The 22,739-nt window shown below is 39.3% G+C and overlaps 1 protein-coding gene across 1 annotated transcript in view; it reads right to left on the bottom strand.

Moving 5' to 3' along the window:
* The window catches only part of LOC140229916 (uncharacterized), a 95,512-nt gene that overhangs the window by 37,137 nt on the left and 35,636 nt on the right, over positions 1–22,739 (bottom strand). Inside the window, exon 2 of the mRNA XM_072310118.1 lies at positions 19,014–19,101. Coding sequence (XP_072166219.1) covers positions 19,014–19,040 — 27 coding nt within the window. The 5' untranslated portion in view covers positions 19,041–19,101. The remainder of the gene's footprint in view (positions 1–19,013; positions 19,102–22,739) is intronic.

Consider the following 22,739-nt stretch of genomic DNA (forward strand, 5'->3'; position numbering starts at 1 on the left):
TTTCGCATAATAAAAGAGCACTTGACTTGCCTCTTTCTAAAGGCAATGGGAATAATGTTAACCATAACATATGTCAGTAACGAGTCAAGGGAACGTGTACTTTTTTTTAAAGATGAAATTTTGTGAAATTCTCTTTATATTTTCGTTATATTGTTGTACGCATGTGACATCATACACTGCAGTAGTCTTCTCATCCAGCAGTGACTGCACAAAAACTTCAAAAATTCATAACTTTTGAACGGATTGTCCAATTTTCCTCAATCTTTCAATGATGTGTTCTACTAATATTGTTACATTCTCTCAATCCTCATGTTAATGAAGGTGAACTTGTATTTTAACATTGGGCCCTAAAAGTTTGTTGACCCCTGTCTGTGACTTTTGACCGGTGGTGACTTTCAACTCCCCAAGGGACATCTACCATCCAAGTTTGGTCACAAACGGACATATACATCAAAAGTTATGAGCCATAATTGAAACATGCCATAAAAACTTAACATTAGGCCCTACAGTTCATTGACCCCTGCCTGTCACCTTTGACCTTGAGGTGACCTTCATGTTTGGCAAAATGTGTAACTTTGTATAACCACTCTTCCCTCTAAGTTTGAGTGAAATTGAAGTCCTCAGTAGAGAGTTATTCAAGTTTTTGTAGTGTTACAGGCGGACGGACAGACAACAGACAGACAGACACCGCAGGCGATCCCTTAGTCTTCCCACACCTCTGGTGGGCTCGACAAAAAAAGACACTGAATCAGAGAAATAAGCTTCTACAGCTTTAAAAAAAAATGCAATCTATGGGAAATTACTTCACTGAAGGCAAGGATAGTAATGTTATTTGATCATGTGATCACTTTTATGCGGTGTAATGGTTAAAGCCCCTTTTACACTTTCACGGATTGCATCACTGATCATCACGGATCGCAATTCCGGGATCATCCGTACTGTTTCCGCCATGACCATGTTGACTCCTTGAAGTCATCCGGCATGGTCCTTGATTTTTCCGGCAAGTCCGTGGAAATTATTAAGCTTGCTTAATTTTTCATCCTGAACATCACAGATAAAAATCAATACAAACTCTTCCTTGTAGGCACCTGCTACTCCGTGCCACCATATTCATTTCAGGACAATCCGTGAAGACATTGGGACATCCGTATTTGCATCGGCTCCATATGGGATTGAAAATCTGTGTATTTTACCAACATAAAATCCACGAAATTTGCTCACATCTTCCTCCATCAGTTCAGCCATCAACCCCTCATACTTTCTGTATAGTGGTCGCCTAAGAAGCCAAACTTAGTTATCCACACACACCTCCTTTCTGGTTTTTTTTTGTGTGTGTGTGTGTGTGTGTGCGTTTTGTTTTGTTTTGTTTATGCCATGATGTTGCTGCAAAATGAGAGTTTGCAACAAAGAGTCTCACCTTTGTGATGTCAACAAGCAGAAGCAAATGTAGGCTACTGTAGATTTTCTGGTGTTCTTGTTATATATAACTAAGGAGGCATGTCGCCCAAAAAAAAAAAAAAATTATCAAATGAGTGTCTACAAGCAAAAGTCATCTGTCAACATTTCAGGGACATCTGTGTAAGGATCGCGAAGGGACCCATTTGCATCTGTGCTCTTCCTTGAAGATGTCCGTGTTAGTTCCGTATACGTTCCAGTGTGGTCCCCATTCCTAATTTGTCTGTCCGTGTAGGCACTGTTCTTGTTTGTGTAGACTCCGTACTTGTCTGTGTAGTGTAGACACCCAGTTGGAATCGTATTCACACTGGCATTGACAGGAAAATCGTGATTTTGCATGCTGGAATACCACAGACGATGATTCCTGCTCATCTGTGAAGCCATCCGTGAAAGCGTAAAAGGGGGTTTAGCAATGTTGCAAATGGGCTGATTATATTTTCATAACACTATCAACTTTATACAAACACTATGTAGAATACAGCCTCAAATTCTCTCCAATTCACACAAGACCCATCACCCAAAACCAAAACACATTAGTTAGTTTTGTGTGTCAAGTAGTAAATGGCCATTTAGGTTATCTCCTTTCAAGAACTGTGAGTAAAGAGAAAATTAAAAACAGAAATGGCATGCAAGTGGTCAGTCTGGGGTGGTGTTTACATGTATGTAATGTGTGTTTTCATGTACTTGGCCTTTTCCTCCTTTACATTCTGTTTTAACCAGCCAGCCATAGGACAGAAACACAAAGAGGGTGTGCCTCTTGATGCACTGCACAAGCAATTATTAGAATTTTCAAGCTCAATGTTTATGCTTATAGCTGTCATTTAAGAGCCACAAAACAGATTTTAATGTACACACTGTAAACACTTTTTAGTCCAAGGTTCTGGCTCACATTTGAATGAAGACAAAAATAATATGTGACCCGCCACAACAAAAGGATCCAAAAGTCGCTGACGACTGAGCCGAGAAAGATCATCAAAATTGGTCAAAACCATTGGATTTCTTTTTGGGCATAATGTTGTAGTCTAGTGTTTCATCCTTCATCTGCAAAATTTCGAAGCTAAATGATCAAAGGAAATGCAAGAAATTAACATTTTTCTGGGCCATGATTTTTCGACTTTCAACGGAACAGAAACATGTCCGAAGATTTAGATTTAGCACCGCAGATACACTCCGCCCCTGGCAATGAGGGAGTGATCTTATTGGTCAGTGCGTGGCATCCTGGTTACTGATTGGTCGTGCGTAGACCGCTGGCACTAAGCTTGATTGAACATCGCGGAGGTTGCTATGAGCGGACCTTCTATTGTCAAGAGGTGAAAACTGTCTTACCTCCCCTTGATCACGATTGCATTGGAAAGGAAACTTTGAAGGCAGTTTTCTCAAAACGCTGGTTTCCTAGACCACTCAACATGGTCTCATAAAATGAGATCCATAACTAAGAGTGGGCGGAAGAGACACAAACAGGTACTGGATTGTTTTAATGTTTAAAATGAAATATTAATGATAATGAAGCTATTTGAACCATTTATCAAGCGTAGAGTAGCCTTGACATGACGGAAAAAAAGATGTTCACTATCCTTGATTTCCTTAATTTCCTTGATTCATCCGTATGTCGATGAATTATATAAAATAATAAAACCTAATGACTATGATCTCCCCTCCCCCAAATAATAATAATGATAATAATGTTCAACAATAATAATAATGATAATAATAATAATAATAATAATAATAATAATAATAATAATAATAATAATAATAATAATAATGATAATAATAATGATAACAGTGAACAGTCTCAATGAGATAAACGGGTGGTTCTATGATCCATCAAACCAAGTTTTGGTGATAAAAACAGAAATGAAAGAGCAAATGAAGACGAAAGTATTCTATGTGTATTTCTTCTCTCATAACGTGGGTAAAGAAATATTAAAGAAAAAAAAAATACCAAGCCCTGAGACCCTAATGACTATGATCTCCCCCATCCCAAATGATAATAATAATAATAATGATAATAATAATAATGATAATAATATGATAGTAAAAGTGATTAAATGATGTACAGTCTGAAGCAGATGAACGGATGGTTTTTATGATCTATCAAACCCAGTTTTGGTAATAAAAACAAAAAAGATGGAGCAAATGAATACGAAAATATTTCATTTTTTTTCATAACGTGGGAAAAGAAATATGAATAATAAAAAAATATGAGGCCCTGAGACCAGCCATGGATTCCCACAGGTGCCTGCATGGAGGCAAGAGCAGGGGGTAATCAATATAAATCAAAATCATAGTGTCAAGGGTATCTCCCACTTTTGACAGCAAGAATCTGTGGGCAGAACTTTTGGGGAATCTCATAAATGCTTTTAGTAATCAGAGAATAATTTTCCTGGTATCGCATAGCAATTTGCTATGCATTTTGGTATGACTGCTATACAAAATGTAATTTGCATAGCAGTTTCATTACATAGACTTGTATACCATTATTGTCGAGCCCACCGGAGGTGAGGGAAGACTAAGGGATCGCCTGCGGCGTCTGTCCGTCCGTCGTCCGTCCGTCCGTTGTCTGTCCGTAACGCTACAAAAACTTCAATAACTCCTTACTCTGGGCTTCAATTGCAATCAACCTTCGAGGGAAGAGGGGTCATACAAAGTTTCACATTTTACCATTTATGAAGGTCACCTCAACGTCAAAGCTCACAGGCAGGGGTCAATGAACTTTAGGGCCCAATGTTAAGTTTTTATGGCGCGTTTCTATTACGGGTCATAACTTTTGATCCATAACTCCATTTGTGACCAAACTTGGATGGTAGATGTCCCTTGGGGAGTGGATGGTCACCACAAGGTCAATGGTCACAAGCATGGGTCAATGAACTTTAAGAGCCCAATGTTAAGTTTTTATGGCGCGTTTCTATTATGGGTCATATCTTTTGATCCATAGGTCCATTTGTGACTAAACATGGATGGTAGATGTCCCTTGGGGAGTGATCACCACAAGGTCAAAAGTCACAAGCAGGGGTCAACAAACTTTTAGAGCCCAATGTTAAGTTTTTATGGTGCATTTCTATTATGGGTAATAACTTTTGATCCATAACTCCATTTGTGACTAAACTTGGATGGTAGATGTCCCTTGGGGAGCGGATGGTCACAAGGCCAATGGTCACAAACATGGGTCAACAAACTTTTAGAGCCCAATGTTAAGTTTTTATGGTGCGTTTCTATTATGGGTCATAACTTTTCATCCATAGGTCTGTTTGTGACCAAACTTGGATGGTAGATGTCCCTTGGGGATTGGATGGTCACCACAAGGTCAAAGGTCACAGGCAGGGGTCAACAACTTTAAGGGCCCAATGTTAAGTTTTTATGGCTCGTTTCTTTTTTGCCATAAATTTTTACCCTTTTATATCTCTTTTTGTCTTTTACATCTCTTTTTTTTTATCTGTTATATCCCATTCGCGTACAATTTCTAGTACGTGAATGGGCAAGACACATTATGGCACTTGCCTTGTGTTGAAAATGTATGTCCATCGACAAAAACTGCTATTTAATTTCGCAAAGGAAAATTATTCCCAGGTAATTTTTCCCTGAATGTTTTTTGTTTTTTGTTCTGCGGGGGTGGAAATCTGTGTGTTTGTGTATGTGTGTGTGTGTGTGTGGGGGGGGGGGGGGTGGGTGAGGGACAAGACAACTGTTGGACTTCCTCGAAACTCAAGTTCTATAATAAAAGCAAGTGGCGGGAAGATCCCAACCAATATCATATCATCGCTGGGGTGACAAGACCCTGTATCTGCAATTTTGGTGAAAATGACTTTTTTGGATTAATGGTCAAATAATGGGTTAAGTGATGTCCTGTCAAAATCCCAACTGTCTTAACCCCAAAAATGAAGCCACCACGGCATGTCAAAGGAAAGGCTATCCCATTCACCACAGTGCTTTGGCCGCCATGCTTTTTGGCTCTCCTGAACACTTGACATTTTGTAGATACGAGGTCTTGTCGCCCCAGCGACGATATGTAATATTAAATTTCTGGGGAGGGTGGTCATGGGTAGAAGAGAGCACAGTTTAAAGAAGGAATGAGAAAACGTTTTTTTTTTTTTATTTCATTGATAAATATGTGCAAAATTGTATATGATAAAAAAAAAAGTAATAAAGGCCCTCAGACAAGTGGATTTCCACAGGTACTGCTAGTGTATATATATGATGCATCATGCATTACCCCAGGGTACCGTTGTACCCCGGGGTACCACGTTGTGTAGCGCCACCTCACATTCACTTGAGGAGAGCCGCAGAGAAATGCATGCACCGTGTGTGCGTGTACATAGTCATTCCCATGCCACTGCATGTTATACTATGCATGCATGGTATGCTGTGCTAGCAACAGCGTGTGCTTCAGTGCAGTGCAGTGTAGTGCAGTGCAGTGGCGTGGCTAGCACGTGCTAGCTCCATTACCAAAATAATTTCCCACTTTTTGGCACCCAGGGTACAACCTTAAAAAAAAAATATATATTCAACAAAATGGCTGATTTTTATTTGGTACCCCGGGATACCATTTATGTCATCATATATATAATATCTCTGAAAAGATTGACAACTTCAGAGTCATGACAGCGAAAGTTTTATGATCAACAGTACTACAATTCCAAACAGAATAAACTCCTTAAAAATGACACAAGATTAATAGCAAATGATAATTCCACAAACATTAAAGTTAAACAGACATTTGTATTTTCCTTTGCCTGTAGTAGAAATAATTGAGATTACCAGAAAAGTACAGAAAAATTGATTGCCACTCAGAGATACCTGCTAGTAAAGAAAAACAAAGATATCCACGATGCATGCATTGCCTCCAAAATTAAAGAGATGACTAAAATACCACTAATATTAATATTTTCTTCAAAATATACAAGTGAACTCACCAGGATCATGCATGATTAATAGGGAATAAACATGTTGAAAGCATTGATTTTTCAAGTAATCTGTTTTAAGAGCTGAAATGAGGGCATAAATTTGACTCTACATTCCAAATTTCTCTAGATAACACCATGGTACATCTTTATTTAGTACACTGTCCAAGAAATAAAAAAATTGAAATGTCCCTACGGCAACTGGTATGCCTATGCCATTTCACATTATTCTCCCATAGGTCTGTCAGTTTCACATGATTGGTAAACAAGAGACCCAGAGGTCTCACACCTTCCACGCATGTGGGGGCGCTGTGGCATAGTGGATGAGTCTCCCGACTCCCTATCGGAGGATCCCAGTTCAATTCCCACCTAGTGCTTACATTGTATGTCCTTTGACAAGATGTTTTACCAATAATGCCCCTCTCGACCCAGGTGTATAAATGGGTACCTGGCAACGCTAGGGTAACAAGGAAAAGTAGAATTTACGCGGTGCGTAATATATGTCCCCGCCGGAAGTAGCATTTTGTAGCAAAATGTACAATATAGGTCACAAATCAAGGTCAAAGGTCAAAGAAATCAAAGGTCAAAATTCTGTGAAGAAGTTTTGAAGCCCTCACCTGCTGCCATCACATAAAGCAAACGGAATTGAAATCGGGTTAGAAATGGCAGAGTAGCATTTTGTAGCCATTGTACAATATAGGTCAAAAATCAAGGTCAAAGGTCACAACTGAAATTCTGTGTAGAAGTTTCAAAGCTCCCACATAGTGCTATCATATAAAGCAAACAGAATCAAAATTGGCTCATAAATGACAGAGAAGTAGCAAATTGAAGATTTTGATCACACACGGACGCACACACGGAGGGACACACGGACGGACACACACACGGACACACACACGTACGGAGCCCATTTCATAGTCCCCTGCTCGAACTCGTTCGGCGGGGACAACTAGAAATGTCCATTGCCGCGCAATGCGATTGTATCCTAATTTGAACACAATCCATTAACAAATGAAGCCTATAGAGCGCACAAAAACCATTCATCAACAATATGACCTTTGAACCTATAAAAGACGGGACTCTGGGGGCAGCACATCCAAAATCAGTAGGCTTGTAGATTATATCATGGTAGACCTTCATACCAAATTTGAACAAAATCCATTAAGAAATGTAGCCTATAGAGTGCATACAACCATCCACCAACAACAAGACCTTTGACCCTATAAAAGCCGGAACACTGGGGGCAGCATATCCAAAATCTATAGGCTCGTAGATTACATCATAATAAACCTCCATACCAAATTTGAACAACATCTGTTCACAAATGTGACCTCTAGAGTGCACACAAACTATACACAAAGATATGGCATTTTACCTATAAAAGACAGAATACTGGGGGCAGCATCACCCAAAGTTATAGGTGTGGAGATATTACCAATATGAACCTCCATACGAAATTTCAATGAAATCCGTAAAGGTTTGTGGGCGCTAGAGTGCACACAAGAATGTGACAACATGGCTGCGGTGGCATAACGCTGCTGAATCCAAAGTATCTTCCAGCATACACGCCGCGGGGTAAGTTGTCGGGTGAGAATGATTAGGCCATTAAGTTGCCACTTGCTATAAAGCCATATTGTTCAAGGTTTCATGATGAATTTGGCTGTGTGTTTTGAAAGAGAAGAAGAAAATGTTTTGGTCCCCCCAAACTTGAACCCCCATCCCCACCCACCCCTGGAATCTGCCATGAACAAATTAGAAACTACAGTCATCTATTTATAGTTCTCACAAACTTAGCTTAAATATCTTCTGATTCTGGATAGAAGATTCGTAGGGTTTCCTCTCCCCCCCCCCCCCCCCCCTTTCCTGGATTGGCCCCTTGGGGCCCAAGCTGGGAAATGGTGCCCATTTGCACGGATGCTAAATTCGGTAAAAATCTGACCACATGTTTTCAAGAAGAGAATGAACAAGAGATGAGACCCGGGGGTCACATGCTCACCTGAGTATCGCAAGTTAACCTTCCATGCATTCTTGCAGACTCTTACCTGAGAACATTGGAAACTTGGGGCAGGGTATTAAACTTTGAGAGCTGGGGGAATGGTGACCATTTACATAGTCCATCACACTGATAAAAATACCTGCCAAGTACACTGTAATTTGGAAAAAAAGCTCTATCTAGAGAAGAATATTATTGAATATTCCTTAATTTAGGAGGTTTGGGCCCCCTGGGGCCCCCAAGGAAAGCATGGTGCCCATTCAAACACTTTGAGATCCTATACCCCTAGGAATGCTACTTGCCAAGTTTGGTGAAAATCCATAATGTCGTTTTCAGCAAGAAAATGAAAATGTACACTTTAGGTCCGCATTTGGATTCCGACTCCAAGGGGGGCAGCCCTGGATCTGCAATGAGCAAACTTGGAACTACAGTCATTAATGTACAAATTCATAGTGACTTTGTGGGGGGGGGGGGGGGAGGGATTGGGTCCCCAGTGGTCCCCAAGGGGGGCATGGTGCCCTGTTGAATGAATTGAATAAATTGAAATTTTATCCCTCTAGGGATGCTACCTGTCAAGTTTGGCAAAAATTTAATATGGGGTTTTCAAGAAGATGAAAATGTACAATTTAGGCCCCATTAGGACCCCTTCCCACCTCCCTCCCCTGGGTCCCAAGGAGGGCACCCTTGATTCCGCCATGAACAAATTTGACACTATAGTCATCAATGTACTAACTCATAGTATTAACTTAGCTCTATCACTTCTGGTTCTAGAAAAGAAGATTTTATAAGATTCCTTAATTTTGGGGGTTTGGGCCTCCCTGGGTTGGGCATGGTGCCCATTTTAACAAACTGAGATCCTAACCCCCTAGGGATGCTACCTGCCAAGTTTGGTGAAAATCGGTCTTGCGGTTTTCAAGAAGAAGATGAAAACGTGAAAAGCTTACGCACGACGCAGGACAGACGCCGGACAAAGAACGATCGCAATAGCTCACTTGACCCTTCGACTCAGGTGAGCTAAAAACCCATGTTATTTTCACAAAACTTGACCAAATTGTGGAAGAAGGCTTACAAAAACAATAAAAAGTGGGGGTTCATGTGCTCGTTTTGTGTTAGCAGCACCCCCATGCGACATATATCATCGTAAGTCCCCAAAATCTGGTCAGGAACCTATGTAGGGATGCCCTGACAGGGTGGGTTCATAAAACTTATGCTGTACATTCAAAACCCATTTCATTTTCACGAAACTTGACCAAATTGTAGAAAAAGGCTTACTAATTCCACAAAAACAATAAAAAGTGGGGGTTCATGTGCTCGTTTTGTGCTAGCAGCACCCCCATGCGACATATATCATCGTAAGTCCCCAAAATCTGGTCAGGAACCTATGCAGGGATGCCCTGACAGGGTGGGTTCATAAAACTTATGCTGTACATTCAAAACCCATTTCACTTTCACGAAACTTGACCAAATTGTAGAAAAAGGCTTACTTATTCCAGAAAAACAATGAAAAGTGGGGGCTCATGTGCTCGTTTTTGTGCTAGCAGCACCCCCATGTGACATAATATATCATTGTAAGTCCCCAAAATCTGGTCAGGAACCTATGCAGGGATGCCCTGACAAGGTGGGTTCATAAAACTTATGCTGTACATTCAAAACCCATGTCATTTTCACGAAACTGGACCACATTGTAGAAAAAGGCTTACTTATTCCAGAAAAGCAATGAAAAGTAGGGGTTCATGTGCTCATTTTTGTGCTGGCAGCACCCCCACATGATAGAAATCATCCTAGGACCCCAAAATCTGGCTTTAAACCTATCATAATGATATTATGTGGACGCAAGCGTGGAAAACTCCACTTTGACGTGCTTGTTTGTTTGTTTGTTTTACCCACTTGCTGTAACCATGTGCAGAAAGTGATAATGGAGGAAGAAGAATAAATATAAGGAAAGTTTTGGCATTAGTCTGACGGTCCTCCAAAGGAAAAACAAATCTTAATATAATGACGATGATTGTAGATTGCATGTGTTGGTTGTTGCAGTGGTTGGTAAAGTGCGTGTTGTAAACTATGGAGATGTACCTTGAGTACCCCCCCCCCCCAAAAAAAAAAAAAAAAAAAAAAATTCTTAAGATTCTCCTTTTGTTACACTAGATTTGGTAATCAAAAATTAATATCTGAATGGTAAAAGTGACAAATACTTGTTTGATGATACTTTCGTGACCTTGTGTTTTGTAACCAAAAATTAAAAAAAACACACCAATATTTTGTATTAGTAATGACAAGTTTAGATCTAATTTAGATTTTGACAGAGATACTCCGATTGATTTAGTTGTTAGACCTAAAGATGATATGTGTGTCACATGTTTTTGTTGTTGCTGTTGTTGTTGTTTTTAACACCTAGTCTAGTAGACTGGTAGTCCCCGTCTAGGGCCTATAGGCCCTAGGTACCTTAGAACTCCACTTGACCATGTTGATGAAGAGATAATGAACTGCATGTCACAAAACAGATCTATGGATTGAAAATGGAAACAGCTCAGTTTGACTTCCAAGCTTCCCGATTCCGTCAATCAGTGTTGTGCTACCATGACCATGTATATGCCGCTTGGACCGCTGAACTTTGTGTAGTACGTACAGATTGTAACGCGTACAGTCGGCACAAGAGCGAGGCCGCCCAGCGCAGCCGCGGTGGGGAGTTGTCGGGTATCCGTACGTACCACACTCTAGCTGGATCTACGAGCAGCTGCTCAGCTCAGCTAGCTCAGCTTATCATTCATCATTCTACGCTCTTTGTTCCGTCACTGCCAACCTGCGCAGCTAGGATGCGCACAAACTCAACTGAGGAACATCCTTAAAGGAAACCGAAGCACAACATATAAACATGGATTGAGTGGAAGCAGCAATACTAGGAGAACACATCAGTAAAAGTTTGAAGAAAATTGGACAATCGATTCAAAAGTTATGAATATATAAATTTTCTGTGCCATCACTGCCGGATAAAGAGACTGCTACATTCATGTCGTCATTATGGAGAACATTATAAAGAGAATATAATGATAATTCAACATTTTGTTTACTTTTCAAGGATAATGAAAGAGTACTTGACTTTCCTGTTTCACAAAGCAGGAGGACTATCTTACCCTTAAAGGTCCTGTTTACCTTTGGGAACAGTGATTTAAAAAATGTTCAAGATATCACATTTGATGCAAATGCGTAGGTCTGTTGTATCACAAAACATCCTACCATATAACATTTTTGCAATAAAGCCTAAAATATAAGGAGATATCAGTATTTTTCTCAATAAACCATAACTGTAGACAGTTTAGTCTGGAAGCATTTTTATCATAACTATTATTCACATTTTGCGTATCTAACAATACTTAACATCGATTATACATATTCAAATTTTTACAGTGGTTGTTTCTATCCCTAACTCACATTTCAGAACAGTTTTAAAGTGCTAATGCTGGGTTTAAGTTTCATCTGCAAATGGTAAATTATGCCTTTAACATAATATGTCAATAACAAGTCAATAGAATGTGCACTTTCATGAAATGTGAAATTTTGAGGAATTCTCCTTTTATCTTTGTTATTGTTGTCCATACATGACATCATAAACTGTAGTCTTTTTAACCAGCGATGACGGCACTGAAACTTTAAAAAATTAACTTTTGAAAAGATTTTCCAATTTTCCTTAAACTTTCACTGATGTGTTCTACTAATACTACTGCTTTCAATCAATCCATGTTTATATGTGGGTTATCTATGGTTGCCTGTAAGACCAAATTAAGGCTACTCTGAACTCAGCAGCAGCTTTGTGTTCAAAAGAACAAGGAAAAGTAGAAATTACGCGGTGCGTAATATATGTCCCCGCCGGAAGTAGCATTTTGTAGCAAATGTACAATACAGGTCAAAAATCAAGGTCAAAGGTCAAAGAAGTCAAAGGTCAAAATTCTGTGTAGAAGTTCTGAAGCCCTCACCTAGTGCCATCACATAAAGCAAACGGAATTGAAATCGGGTTAGAAATGGCGAAGGAGTGGCATTTTGTAGCAAAATGTACAATACAGGTCAAAAATCAAGGTCAAAGGTCAAAGAAGTCAAAGGTCAAAATTCTGTGTAGAAGTTTTAAAGCCCTCACCTAATGCCATCACATAAAGCAAATGGAATCGAAATCGGGTTAGAAATGGCGAAGGAGTAGCATTTTGTAGCAAAATGTACAATACAGGTCAAAAATCAAGGTCAAAGGTCAAAGAAGTCAAAGGTCAAAATTCTGTGAAGAAGTTTTGAAGCCCTCACCTAGTGCCATCACATAAAGCAAACGGAATCGAAATCGGGTTAGAAATGGTGAAGGAGTAGCGTTTTGTAGCCAATGTACAATATAGGTCAAAAATCAAGATCAAAGGTCAAAGAAGTCAAAGGTCAAAATTCTGTGTAGAAGTTTTGAAGCCCTCACCTAGTGCCATCACATAAAGCAAACGGAATCGAAATCGGGTTAGAAATGGCGAACGAGTAGCATTTTGTAGCCAATGTACAATATAGGTCAAAAATCAAGGTCAAAGGTCAAAGAAGTCAAAGGTCAAAATTCTGTGTAGAAGTTCTGAAGCCCTCACCTAGTGCCATCACATAAAGCAAACGGAATTGAAATCGGGTTAGAAATGGCGAAGGAGTAGCATTTTGTAGAAAAATGTACACTACAGGTCAAAGGTCAAGGTCAAAGGTCACACCTGAAATTCTGTGTAGAGGTTTCAAAGCTCCCATGTAGTGCTATCATATAAAGCAAACAGAATCAAAATCGGCTCATAAATGACAGAGAAGTAGCAAATTGAAGATTTTGATCACACACGGATGCACGTACACAGACGGACGGACGGACGGACGGACGGACGGACGGACATACGGACACACACACGTACGGAGCCCGTTTCATAGTCCCCTGCTCGAACTCGTTCGGCTGGGACAAATAATGGACAGACATTGCAGTTCACAACCACACTGGCAACACATCATACATATAGTGTTTACACAGCTGACTGGATTGCTGCCACAGTATATGTAGCTGAGAAAGCTTGAATTTGAAGCTCAAAATTTCACAATTACCACATTCAAACATACATGACTACAATTCACAAGTGATTTCACCAAAGAAGACCTTGCTTTAAATAGGCTATATGCCAGAATTATGCTGGCCATGGTAAAGTGAGCATCAGGCAAGCTTTTATGGATAAGAAAGTCTTACATGTATGTTTTGCTGATTTGTGCCCCAATGCCAAGAAATAATTATACTGACTGTGCTCTGAAGAACCTGCACGTACATGAATGCTAAAAAGCTGTTACACACTTAAAACACAGTGGGTTAATGACACAAGGAACATGGAGAAATAGAATGCAAACCTTTGCGAACTGCACATCATTTGTAGGAAAGCCTGTCACTAGATTAGAAAAAAAAAATGAGCAAATCAGCTTTGAAGCAAAGATGCAATGCAGGCACGGGAATTTTGCTTCACAAAATAGGAAAAGTTTCAAATTTCAGGACACTCTCAGACTTGAATATACTGACAAGCTGAAGTACAGTGTAAAGAGATCATATTTGCACCATTTTAAATTTAAAACTAGAAATGTCGCTATGGTATGCCTCCGCCATAATGCATGGTTCTCCTGATAGGTCTACAGTACAATGTCTTGACAATGTGTGATGACAGTTTCACATAACAGGCAAAATATTGAAATTACAGGTTTGTCACAAATGTGTTGACTGTGTACTTTCCTTGAACTAGGTTTGCTATATTGTCTAGAGTGCAAGTACATGTATTTTGGGATTTGAGGATTTTTACTTGACTTTTGTCCCTTTGATAAGTTTATGCATTGAGTAATTTTCAAGGTTTGAAGAAAAAGTGTAATTTTAGTATTAAATTAAAAAAAAAAGTATTTTAGCCTGGCCTTTGACCCTTGACTCTATGACCCTAGAATCCCCAAGAGAATCACTGTCAGGTAGATATGCATAAATATGTACTAAGTTTCATGATACCTAGAGCCACTTTCAAGATATACAGGAAAAAGTAAAATATGGCACTTTAACATGAGCTTTGACTTTTTGGCAGAAAATTTCCCAGAGAATCTCCATTAGATAATACATGAATACATTAAAGTTTCAAGAAAAATCCCGCAAGCATTGCAAAAATACGAGTGAAATTTTGAGGAGTTGACCTTGACATTTGACCCCTAAATTCCCTCCTCATCAGTCTGCAAGTTCCATGAAGATGCCTTGAACCATTTGCGAGATAAGGAGAAAAAAGTGAAATTGTAACACTTTCACCTGACCTTTGACCTCATGACCTGAAACTCTCTCTCTTGAGAATCTTTATTTGGTAGTATATATCTATACACTAAGTTTCAAGAAAATACCTTCAGGCATTGCATAGATATGGGGGAAATAGTGAACTTTTGAGCGTTTGACCTTGACCTTTTGACATCTTGCCGATTTCACTCAAAAACTACTTAATTGCCCCATCATAAGTCATCCTTGGATAAAGTTTGGTGAAATTTGCTTCATCCAGTCTTGAGTTATTGTGTTAACAGATGCAATTTCATGTCTTGACCTTGACCTTTGATCTTTGACTTCAATCAAGTAATTGCCCCATCATACTTTATACTTGGACCAAGTTTGGTAAAATTCCATTCATTTTACTCAAGTTATTGCGTAAACAAATGTGCATGGACGTACGGACAACCTGAAAACATAATGCCTCTGGCACCCTTTGGGCGGAGGCATAAAAATCTTATTTCTAAGCCAAATTATCTGATAAATGAAGGTAAACGTTTTCTTGGCTTCTAACACTTCTGGGACTTTAACAGCAAAATTTACCATTTGCAAATGAAACAAAAACCCAATAATAATTCTTTAAAATAGTTCTAAAATGTGAGTTAGGGATAGAAACAACCACTGTAAAATTTGAATCCGTATAATAGATGTTTAGTGTTGTTAAATACACAAAATGAGACCAACAGTTTTAATAAAAATGTTTCAAGACTGAACCGTCTACAGTTACGGTTTAAGAAAAACGCTCATATATTTTAGGCTTTATAGCAAATATTTTATATGGTAGGATGTTTTGTAATACAACAGACCTACACATATGCATCAAATGTGATATCTTGAACATTTTTGAAAGCACTGCTCCCAAAAGGTAAAATGAACCTTTAACAAGGCAACATGATAACAGGTCACATACAACACTGTAGATGTAACGAATGCAACAGTGGATCTAAATGTTTATCTGTGAATCACATAATAAAGGAGTGAACCAAAAGGGTATATTCTATGCAGAACAGTACAAAGTTTTTGGCATTTCCCTAAAAGTCCCATGTACAAAATAAACTTCCACTAGTGTACCACAACAGTTCACAAAGCCACTTGTGCACACAGGTGAAAACTACTTCTACCATTTCACACAGTACGAACGGGTTATTCAAGCACAGCACAAGCCTTTTTTCTTTTCTCTTTTTTTTTTTGAAAATCTCGTTACAGACTTACCTCCTATGCAACACCATTGACAGGCAAAGTTAGTGTGACAAAAGAATAAAAGAAATTGACTTGCATTGGAATAATCACATCAGTCAATGCACAGAAATCACAGCACAATATGCAACAAAACATAGGCATGTGTTATCTACTTATTTCCAACATCATGACAAGTGGGAAAGGGAAGAGTATTGCATGCTCACTACTTTATAGCTTCATTCCATTTATGTCATGTATAAATGATCTGTATAAATACAGATCTACTATTCAAATATCAAGAGCTTTTCATGTAATTATACTGCAATAAAGACAGCATGCATAATTCTGGAAAGAAATAGATAAATTTAAAAGTCCCCCGAGAGTAATGCTTATATTGGAAATATATCAAGGACAGAAAATGTTTGATGTTAATTTTTTACGTCTTATGTTTTACTTAATTGAAATTAATGGGGAAATACATCACTTTTTTTCCTTCAAGATATAAAAACTTATAAGCAGTCATCATGACTTTATTTTGCTGTTGATTTTATCAACAATGAACCTCACATAAAGTTTAGCAATATCACATTTCAGTGGAGAAAGAAAGACCTCTTTTTAAATACCTCACAGTCCATAGTCTTATAGATTCTAAGTTCACGTTACAGACCAGATAAGAATTAGGCAAATAATAAAATCCATACTATTTCTCAGAATCTTTGTCATCAACACATTTTTTGTTTTCAAAGTTCTTGTGAAACATACAAGTAATTTTTATACAAAATAATAAAGCTGGGCTAATAAAAAACACAAGACAAAATACAACATCATTTGTAATCACCAATACCTCCAGTCTAAGTCTGATTATGCATGCTAAGGACATTTTACGAACTCCGCCACAGAAGGAGATTATGTTTTCATCAGTGTTGGCTTGTTTGTTACCTCAGCCAAGGAAGGTGGTTATATTTTCATTGGTGTTGGTTGGTTTGTTCGTTTGTGAACAAAATAATTCAAAAAGCTGCAGACATATTTGGATGAAATGAAGGATATTCTAAAATCTTTTTGCAGATAGGGTCAATGAACTTGGGAGTTCAAGCTGCATGTATTTGAGGTTTGCACAAGCACTCTAAAGCCTGTGCTCTGTTTGGGCGAGGCGTTGCGTATCTGGAAGCCGATGACGTAAACAAAAGGCTTCTAAATTTACAGTGGGATATTGGATGATTTTCAGCATGTGTGTATGGGTGGAAATTAGCTGCTTGGCAGAAGTCTGTGCTTTCAGAGTGCTTTTCTAGTTCTAAAGAGGAAATCCACCCCAAAAATTTATGAACTTCAAAAGAAAGAAAAAAATATTCCCTTCTAACAGAGCGATAAAAAAAAAATGACAAAAATCAGTTAAGAAATAAGGAAGATATAACATCTTGAAATTTCAAATTTGTTCTTAAAAGCACCTAAAAAAAATAAATAACTCTGATGTATCTTGGTATGGCAACATGCTTTTCACTTGTGTGTTGTATGTATTAGCTAAAAATAACATTTTTTTCCCAATTTCATATATAATATGTACATGAAAAATTGTGAGAGTATGACATCAAATCACTCATTTGAATATTCATATGGACTGGTAAAGAAATGTTTTCTGAAAAAATGTGCAAGTTCAATACATGGTATGTTATATCTTCCTTATTTTTCATCTGATTTACGGTAATTTTTTTACCATTCTGTAGGGAATATTTTTCTCTTCCTTTTGAAGTTAATTGTTTTGGGGGTGGATTTTCATTTTAAGAGCTGTATTTCTCTCATCATTCCCTTAAATGTCCTCATAACCTCTTCCACTGACCTAATGAACAAGCCCCAAATTAAAACATGGGATTTGAAACTGTTGTTTCTGATGCACAGTAACATTTGTCATAGTCACCATCCCAACAACTCATTACTAGTGACTGATTGGCTGTTGCCTAGCTGCTACTGTAATGAAGACTTCAGTTATTAAAATGCCAAGGCTGCACACTGGCACTGGTCTGACGGTCCCTAAAGAGTAAAAATTACTGACGGACTAGTAACTTTTTTAGGAATGGACTAGTGAAACATAGAACAAGGCAAGTGCCAAAATGTCTCGCCCATTCTCGTAGAAGAATTTAATGTTTTTCTAACTCCCAGAGGTTCATTGACCCAGCCTATGACCTTTGACCTTGTAATGACCTTCAACTCCCCAAGGTACATTCGCCAGCTAAGTTTGGTCACAAACAGACATATGGGTCAAATGTTATGTCCCGTAATCGAAACTCGCCATAGAACCTTAACAATGGGCCCTAAAAGTTTGTTGACCCCTGTCTGTGACCTTTGACCTTGTGATGAACTTCAACTCCCCGAGGGACATCTACCATCCAAGTTTGGCAACAAACGGACATCAAAAGTTATGAGTCATAATTGAAACGCACCATAAAAACTTATCATTGGGCCCTAAAAGTTTGTTAACCCGTTTGTGACCTTTGACCTTGTAAAGCACTTCAACTCCCTAAGGGACATTTAACATCCAAGTTTGGTCTAAAACGAACAGATGGATCAAAAGGTATGAGCCATAATCGAAACGTGCCGTAAAAACTTAACATTGGGCCCTAAAAGTTTGTTAATCCCTGTATGTGACCTTTGACCATGTGGTGACCTTCAAATCCCCAAGGGACATCTACCATCCAAGTTTGGTCACAAACGGACATATACATCAAGAGTTATGAACCATAATCGAAATGCGCTGTAAAAACCAAACATTGGGCCCTAAAGTTCATTGACAACTGCCTGTGACCTTTGCCCCTTAAGGTGACCTTCATGTTTGGTAAAATGTGTAACTTTGTATAACCACTCTTCCCTCCCAAGTTTGATTGAAATTGAAGTCCTCAGCAGAGAGTTATTCAAGTTTTTGTAGTGTCATGGACGGATGGAGGGACGACGGATGGACAGACGCTGCAGGTGATCCCTTAGTCTCCTCGCATCTCCAGTGGGCTCGACAAAAACTGGGTACCTATTGGTCTGACCTCCTGTCTGTCGGACCATGAGGCAAAATGGGTTAGTGTGCAGCCCTGGACTTATGCTATGAATTATTGAAGTTGCTCCTAAAAAAAAAAGAAGAAAAAAAAAAGAAATCCCAGTCACCCTGTCTGACGGTGAAGAACCTATAATGTACCTGATCCGACAGCAGAGTTGCTTCCATTCTATCTTGGAGTGACCCAGCTCCGTCCTCACCCAGGCACAAGCCACCACCTCTCCTGGTTCTGTAAAGAGAGAATCAAACACAACATGCCCCTAACAGTTGAATGAATGCATAGAATGAAGTACATTTCTCAAAATATGTGTGTATCATGACTCATCTCATTTTCAAAGGCAAAATAATCTCTAGATGCAGGTACAAAAAAAAAAAAACCTATCTACTGCATGCGGCCTTCCTGCAGTAACATCATTTTATAATTCTGTGCATAATACATGTACAACAGTATTTGAGGTTTATAGCCAGACAAAATAAAGAAATGAACCACATACATTGTATGTAGCTTGTTCTTTGTTTGTAGGCTGCTTGATAGCAGCTTGCACATATGGTCTTCCTACGTCTCACTGCATGTTCCCTTGCTTTAGCTGTTCTGTTGCTCGTGTTGTTCCATGCCAGCTCGCTCTACAGCGGAACAGCTCGCCTTTGCTGCAGCAATGTATAAATACAAGACATTTTGCTGGACTAGGCATTAAGCATCTTAGCTTCTGACTAGTCCAGAGACCCCAACGCTCCCGCTTTCGACAGGAGATTTCCCGCCGAAAGCCCATTTTCGCAAAATCTCCCGTTCTCCCGCTTGAGATTTAACTTCTCTTGCCCTGGCTCTGTGTCTCCCGTTTGAAATGATTTCTTATACTTAGTGTCATCGTATATGTTGAAAAACAAGGCTTAGATATAGCACTAGAGGGCATCTAGAACCCCAGAGTTTACAGGGCCCTTAAGCGGGTCCTTGTCCCCGGCGGCAAGGAACTTAGCGCTTCGTGCTCATGATGTTGGGGTCTCCTGTTTGCTAGGGGTTTCAAGCGGGAGAATCTCAAGATCAGAAGGTGCTTGGGGTCGGAGTCTCTGCTAGTCTTTGAAACAAAACAAAACAAAATATGATAAGAAATCTGACAGCTATTGGTCAATCGTTCTTCTGAAGAATTTGATTTCATATTTGAATGAGAGCAAATGCAGTCAAAACTGCCTGAAAAGTTACCTGTTTTTCAAAGTCATTCCTGATTCTCTCCTTCGCAGGAGTGAAAGCTTTGACTTCTGGAATTTACAGAATTGCCTCACATACATACTGTACTGCGTTGCAATTTCATAAACTGCCTAGGCCTATCAGCGTTGCTCCGTTCCTCCAGTATTTTGATGCTATTAAATGATTTTGTGTTGATAAATCGTGAATGTTTTACATTCACACAGTACACACATTCGTACAGTTCGACCTCGATTATCCTTTTATCCGGAAATCTCTATTATCCGGACGCGTTCACGCAGTGAAGGATTTTTTTTTTTCCATCCAAAAATTGAGAAAAAACAGTGACTTTCATGGATCTATTTCACTAATTTCATAAGATGTGCATGATAGGTTTCTCAATATCTAATGAGGTAAAACATGCATGATTTTCACATAAAGATATACTTTATTTTTGTGAAGAAGGGACTACAATTTTGCGCAGGCTAGCATAGATTACACCACAGTTGCGGGGTACGCTACCTGCCTAGCTGCCAGTGCACTGGGACGGTATCTTGGACAGCAGCTATATTAATTACATTAACATTGTGTCTCCCATATCCGGCCAATTCGCTTATCCGGATGAGTGCCGGTCCCGACATGGCCTGATAATCGAGGTCGAACTGTATGTGTATTTTGTTCTACTATTCTCAAGCTGTATGCCGGGAGGTGTGATCGGGAGAGCTCTTAAACCTCCTTGATGCATGGTAGCAATCATTGAACATGTTGAAAGATGATATGGTCATGATATGTGTGACACTTGAAAATAGAATTATACATTTTAGATTATCTTGTGTCAACTATCTATGCACACATGCATAGTGTGTTTGGGTCTTACACAATACACCAACTGCAACATATCATACATCTCCAGAAAAAGAAAGACACGTCAGGAAGGAAACAATATAAACTAGAATTATCACTGAAGGTGATTAATACCCCAGCCCCTAGTGTTGCTTTATAGTATGTGATGTCATGAGGGCAATGACGTTAAAGGAGAAGTCCGGACGATTTTGAATAAATTTCACCAAAATCTACATAAATCAAGGACCATAATGACTAAGTTTCATTTCATCGCCACAATCAATTTTTTAGCATCACTAATTTTGAATCGTAACTGTTCGATTTCTGTACGCCAGCGAGAAAGATCATGTGACGGCGTGACGTATTAGCCCCACATTGCTTTTTGTTTGGAGCGTCAGCTGGCTCGGGGAGCCCTGCTTGAGCAACGGCGATATGGGCCGAGCAAGTGGTAGCGTACCGCGTGGTTCCAGCCACACAACGGATGCACGCGGCATGATCTATTGCTTCACTTAGAAAATGCCGATGTGTCAAGTGTTTGGGTGTTCTAATAAACTGGGCAATGGCCAGAAGAAGAGTTTTTTTACCATTCCGAACCCAGAAAATGTGCGGGAAAGGTGTGCAAGATGGCTCTCCAATACAAGTTTGTCGTCAAAACTTACAAATACTACTCGATGCAGCCTCGTCATACGCCCCATCTGCGGCGTAATGCGACCAGCAGCCCCATACGCATAACATAATGGGGCTGCGCACTGTAGCATTCAGAATCATGACAAGGTAGTATCGCGGATAAATATCAACTTAAAATTCGAAAAATTTCTTCAATTTGAAGACTCACAAGTAAAGTTGAAGTATTGACAACAGGCTTCGGGCAACGCTTGGTTCTGCCAATAGTCCCTTTCTGTTCGAATTAATGACTTAATTTGACTCGGTCGAGAGGAACCTGGGAGAGCTACACTGAATTGACGGCCAGCGCATCTTATCCGGTCGTCAATGGATTTGAAATTTGTGCACAAGTGATGTGTGCGCCTGTGCTGGCCGTCAATAATTCAGTGTATCTCTCCAAGGTTCCTCTCGACCGAGTCACATTTAAGTCATCAATTTGAACAGAAAGGGACTATCGAAGCCTGTTTTCAATACTTCAACTTTACTAGTAAGTCTTCAAATTGAAGAAATATTTAGATTTTAAGTTGATATTTATCCACGATACTACCTTATCATGATCCTGAATGCTACAGTACGCAGTCTCATTACGCTGTGTGTATTGGGCTGCTGGTCGCAGTTACCGGCGGCAGTACTATATAGTATGATGAAGCTGGCGCTAGCGTTTCTTCCTTGGTTCAAGTTACATGTATACTGTCGTAATTTACCACCGTCAGACACACTCAACAGTCTCGGACAACAAGAGAGGCAATAATTCTGAAATTGACAGACTGATTTCAGATTGTTCACACTCAGAAGTCGAAAAAACGATCGCGGATTATGATAGCATTTGGCAGCAGCAGACGTAAATGTATGCCTGAGCAGCCTGATCACTCTGATGGCAACAATAGCCAATGCATTGTGAGTGATGGGGTGGATACTAATAAGTACGGCAGTATTACAATACATAAATATTTCAATTAAACGAAAATGTTATAGCATTGCGACTATTTTACATTAATCTTTGATGGATTTTACATAGATATATACCAAATATTATTTGAATAAAGGAATACAGCATTTGGCAACAGCACTCCTAAATCGGTGTACGGTCTCCTGCGGTAGCGCCAACAAGGCACACCTAGGCAGGCATGCAGATACCGTGCCGCAGTCAGCAGTGCAATGGGAGATCGATGCGTAGCTGG

The sequence above is a fragment of the Diadema setosum genome, chromosome 1 (assembly GCF_964275005.1).
Source record: "Diadema setosum chromosome 1, eeDiaSeto1, whole genome shotgun sequence".
NCBI classification, from domain to species: Eukaryota; Metazoa; Echinodermata; class Echinoidea; order Diadematoida; family Diadematidae; genus Diadema; species Diadema setosum.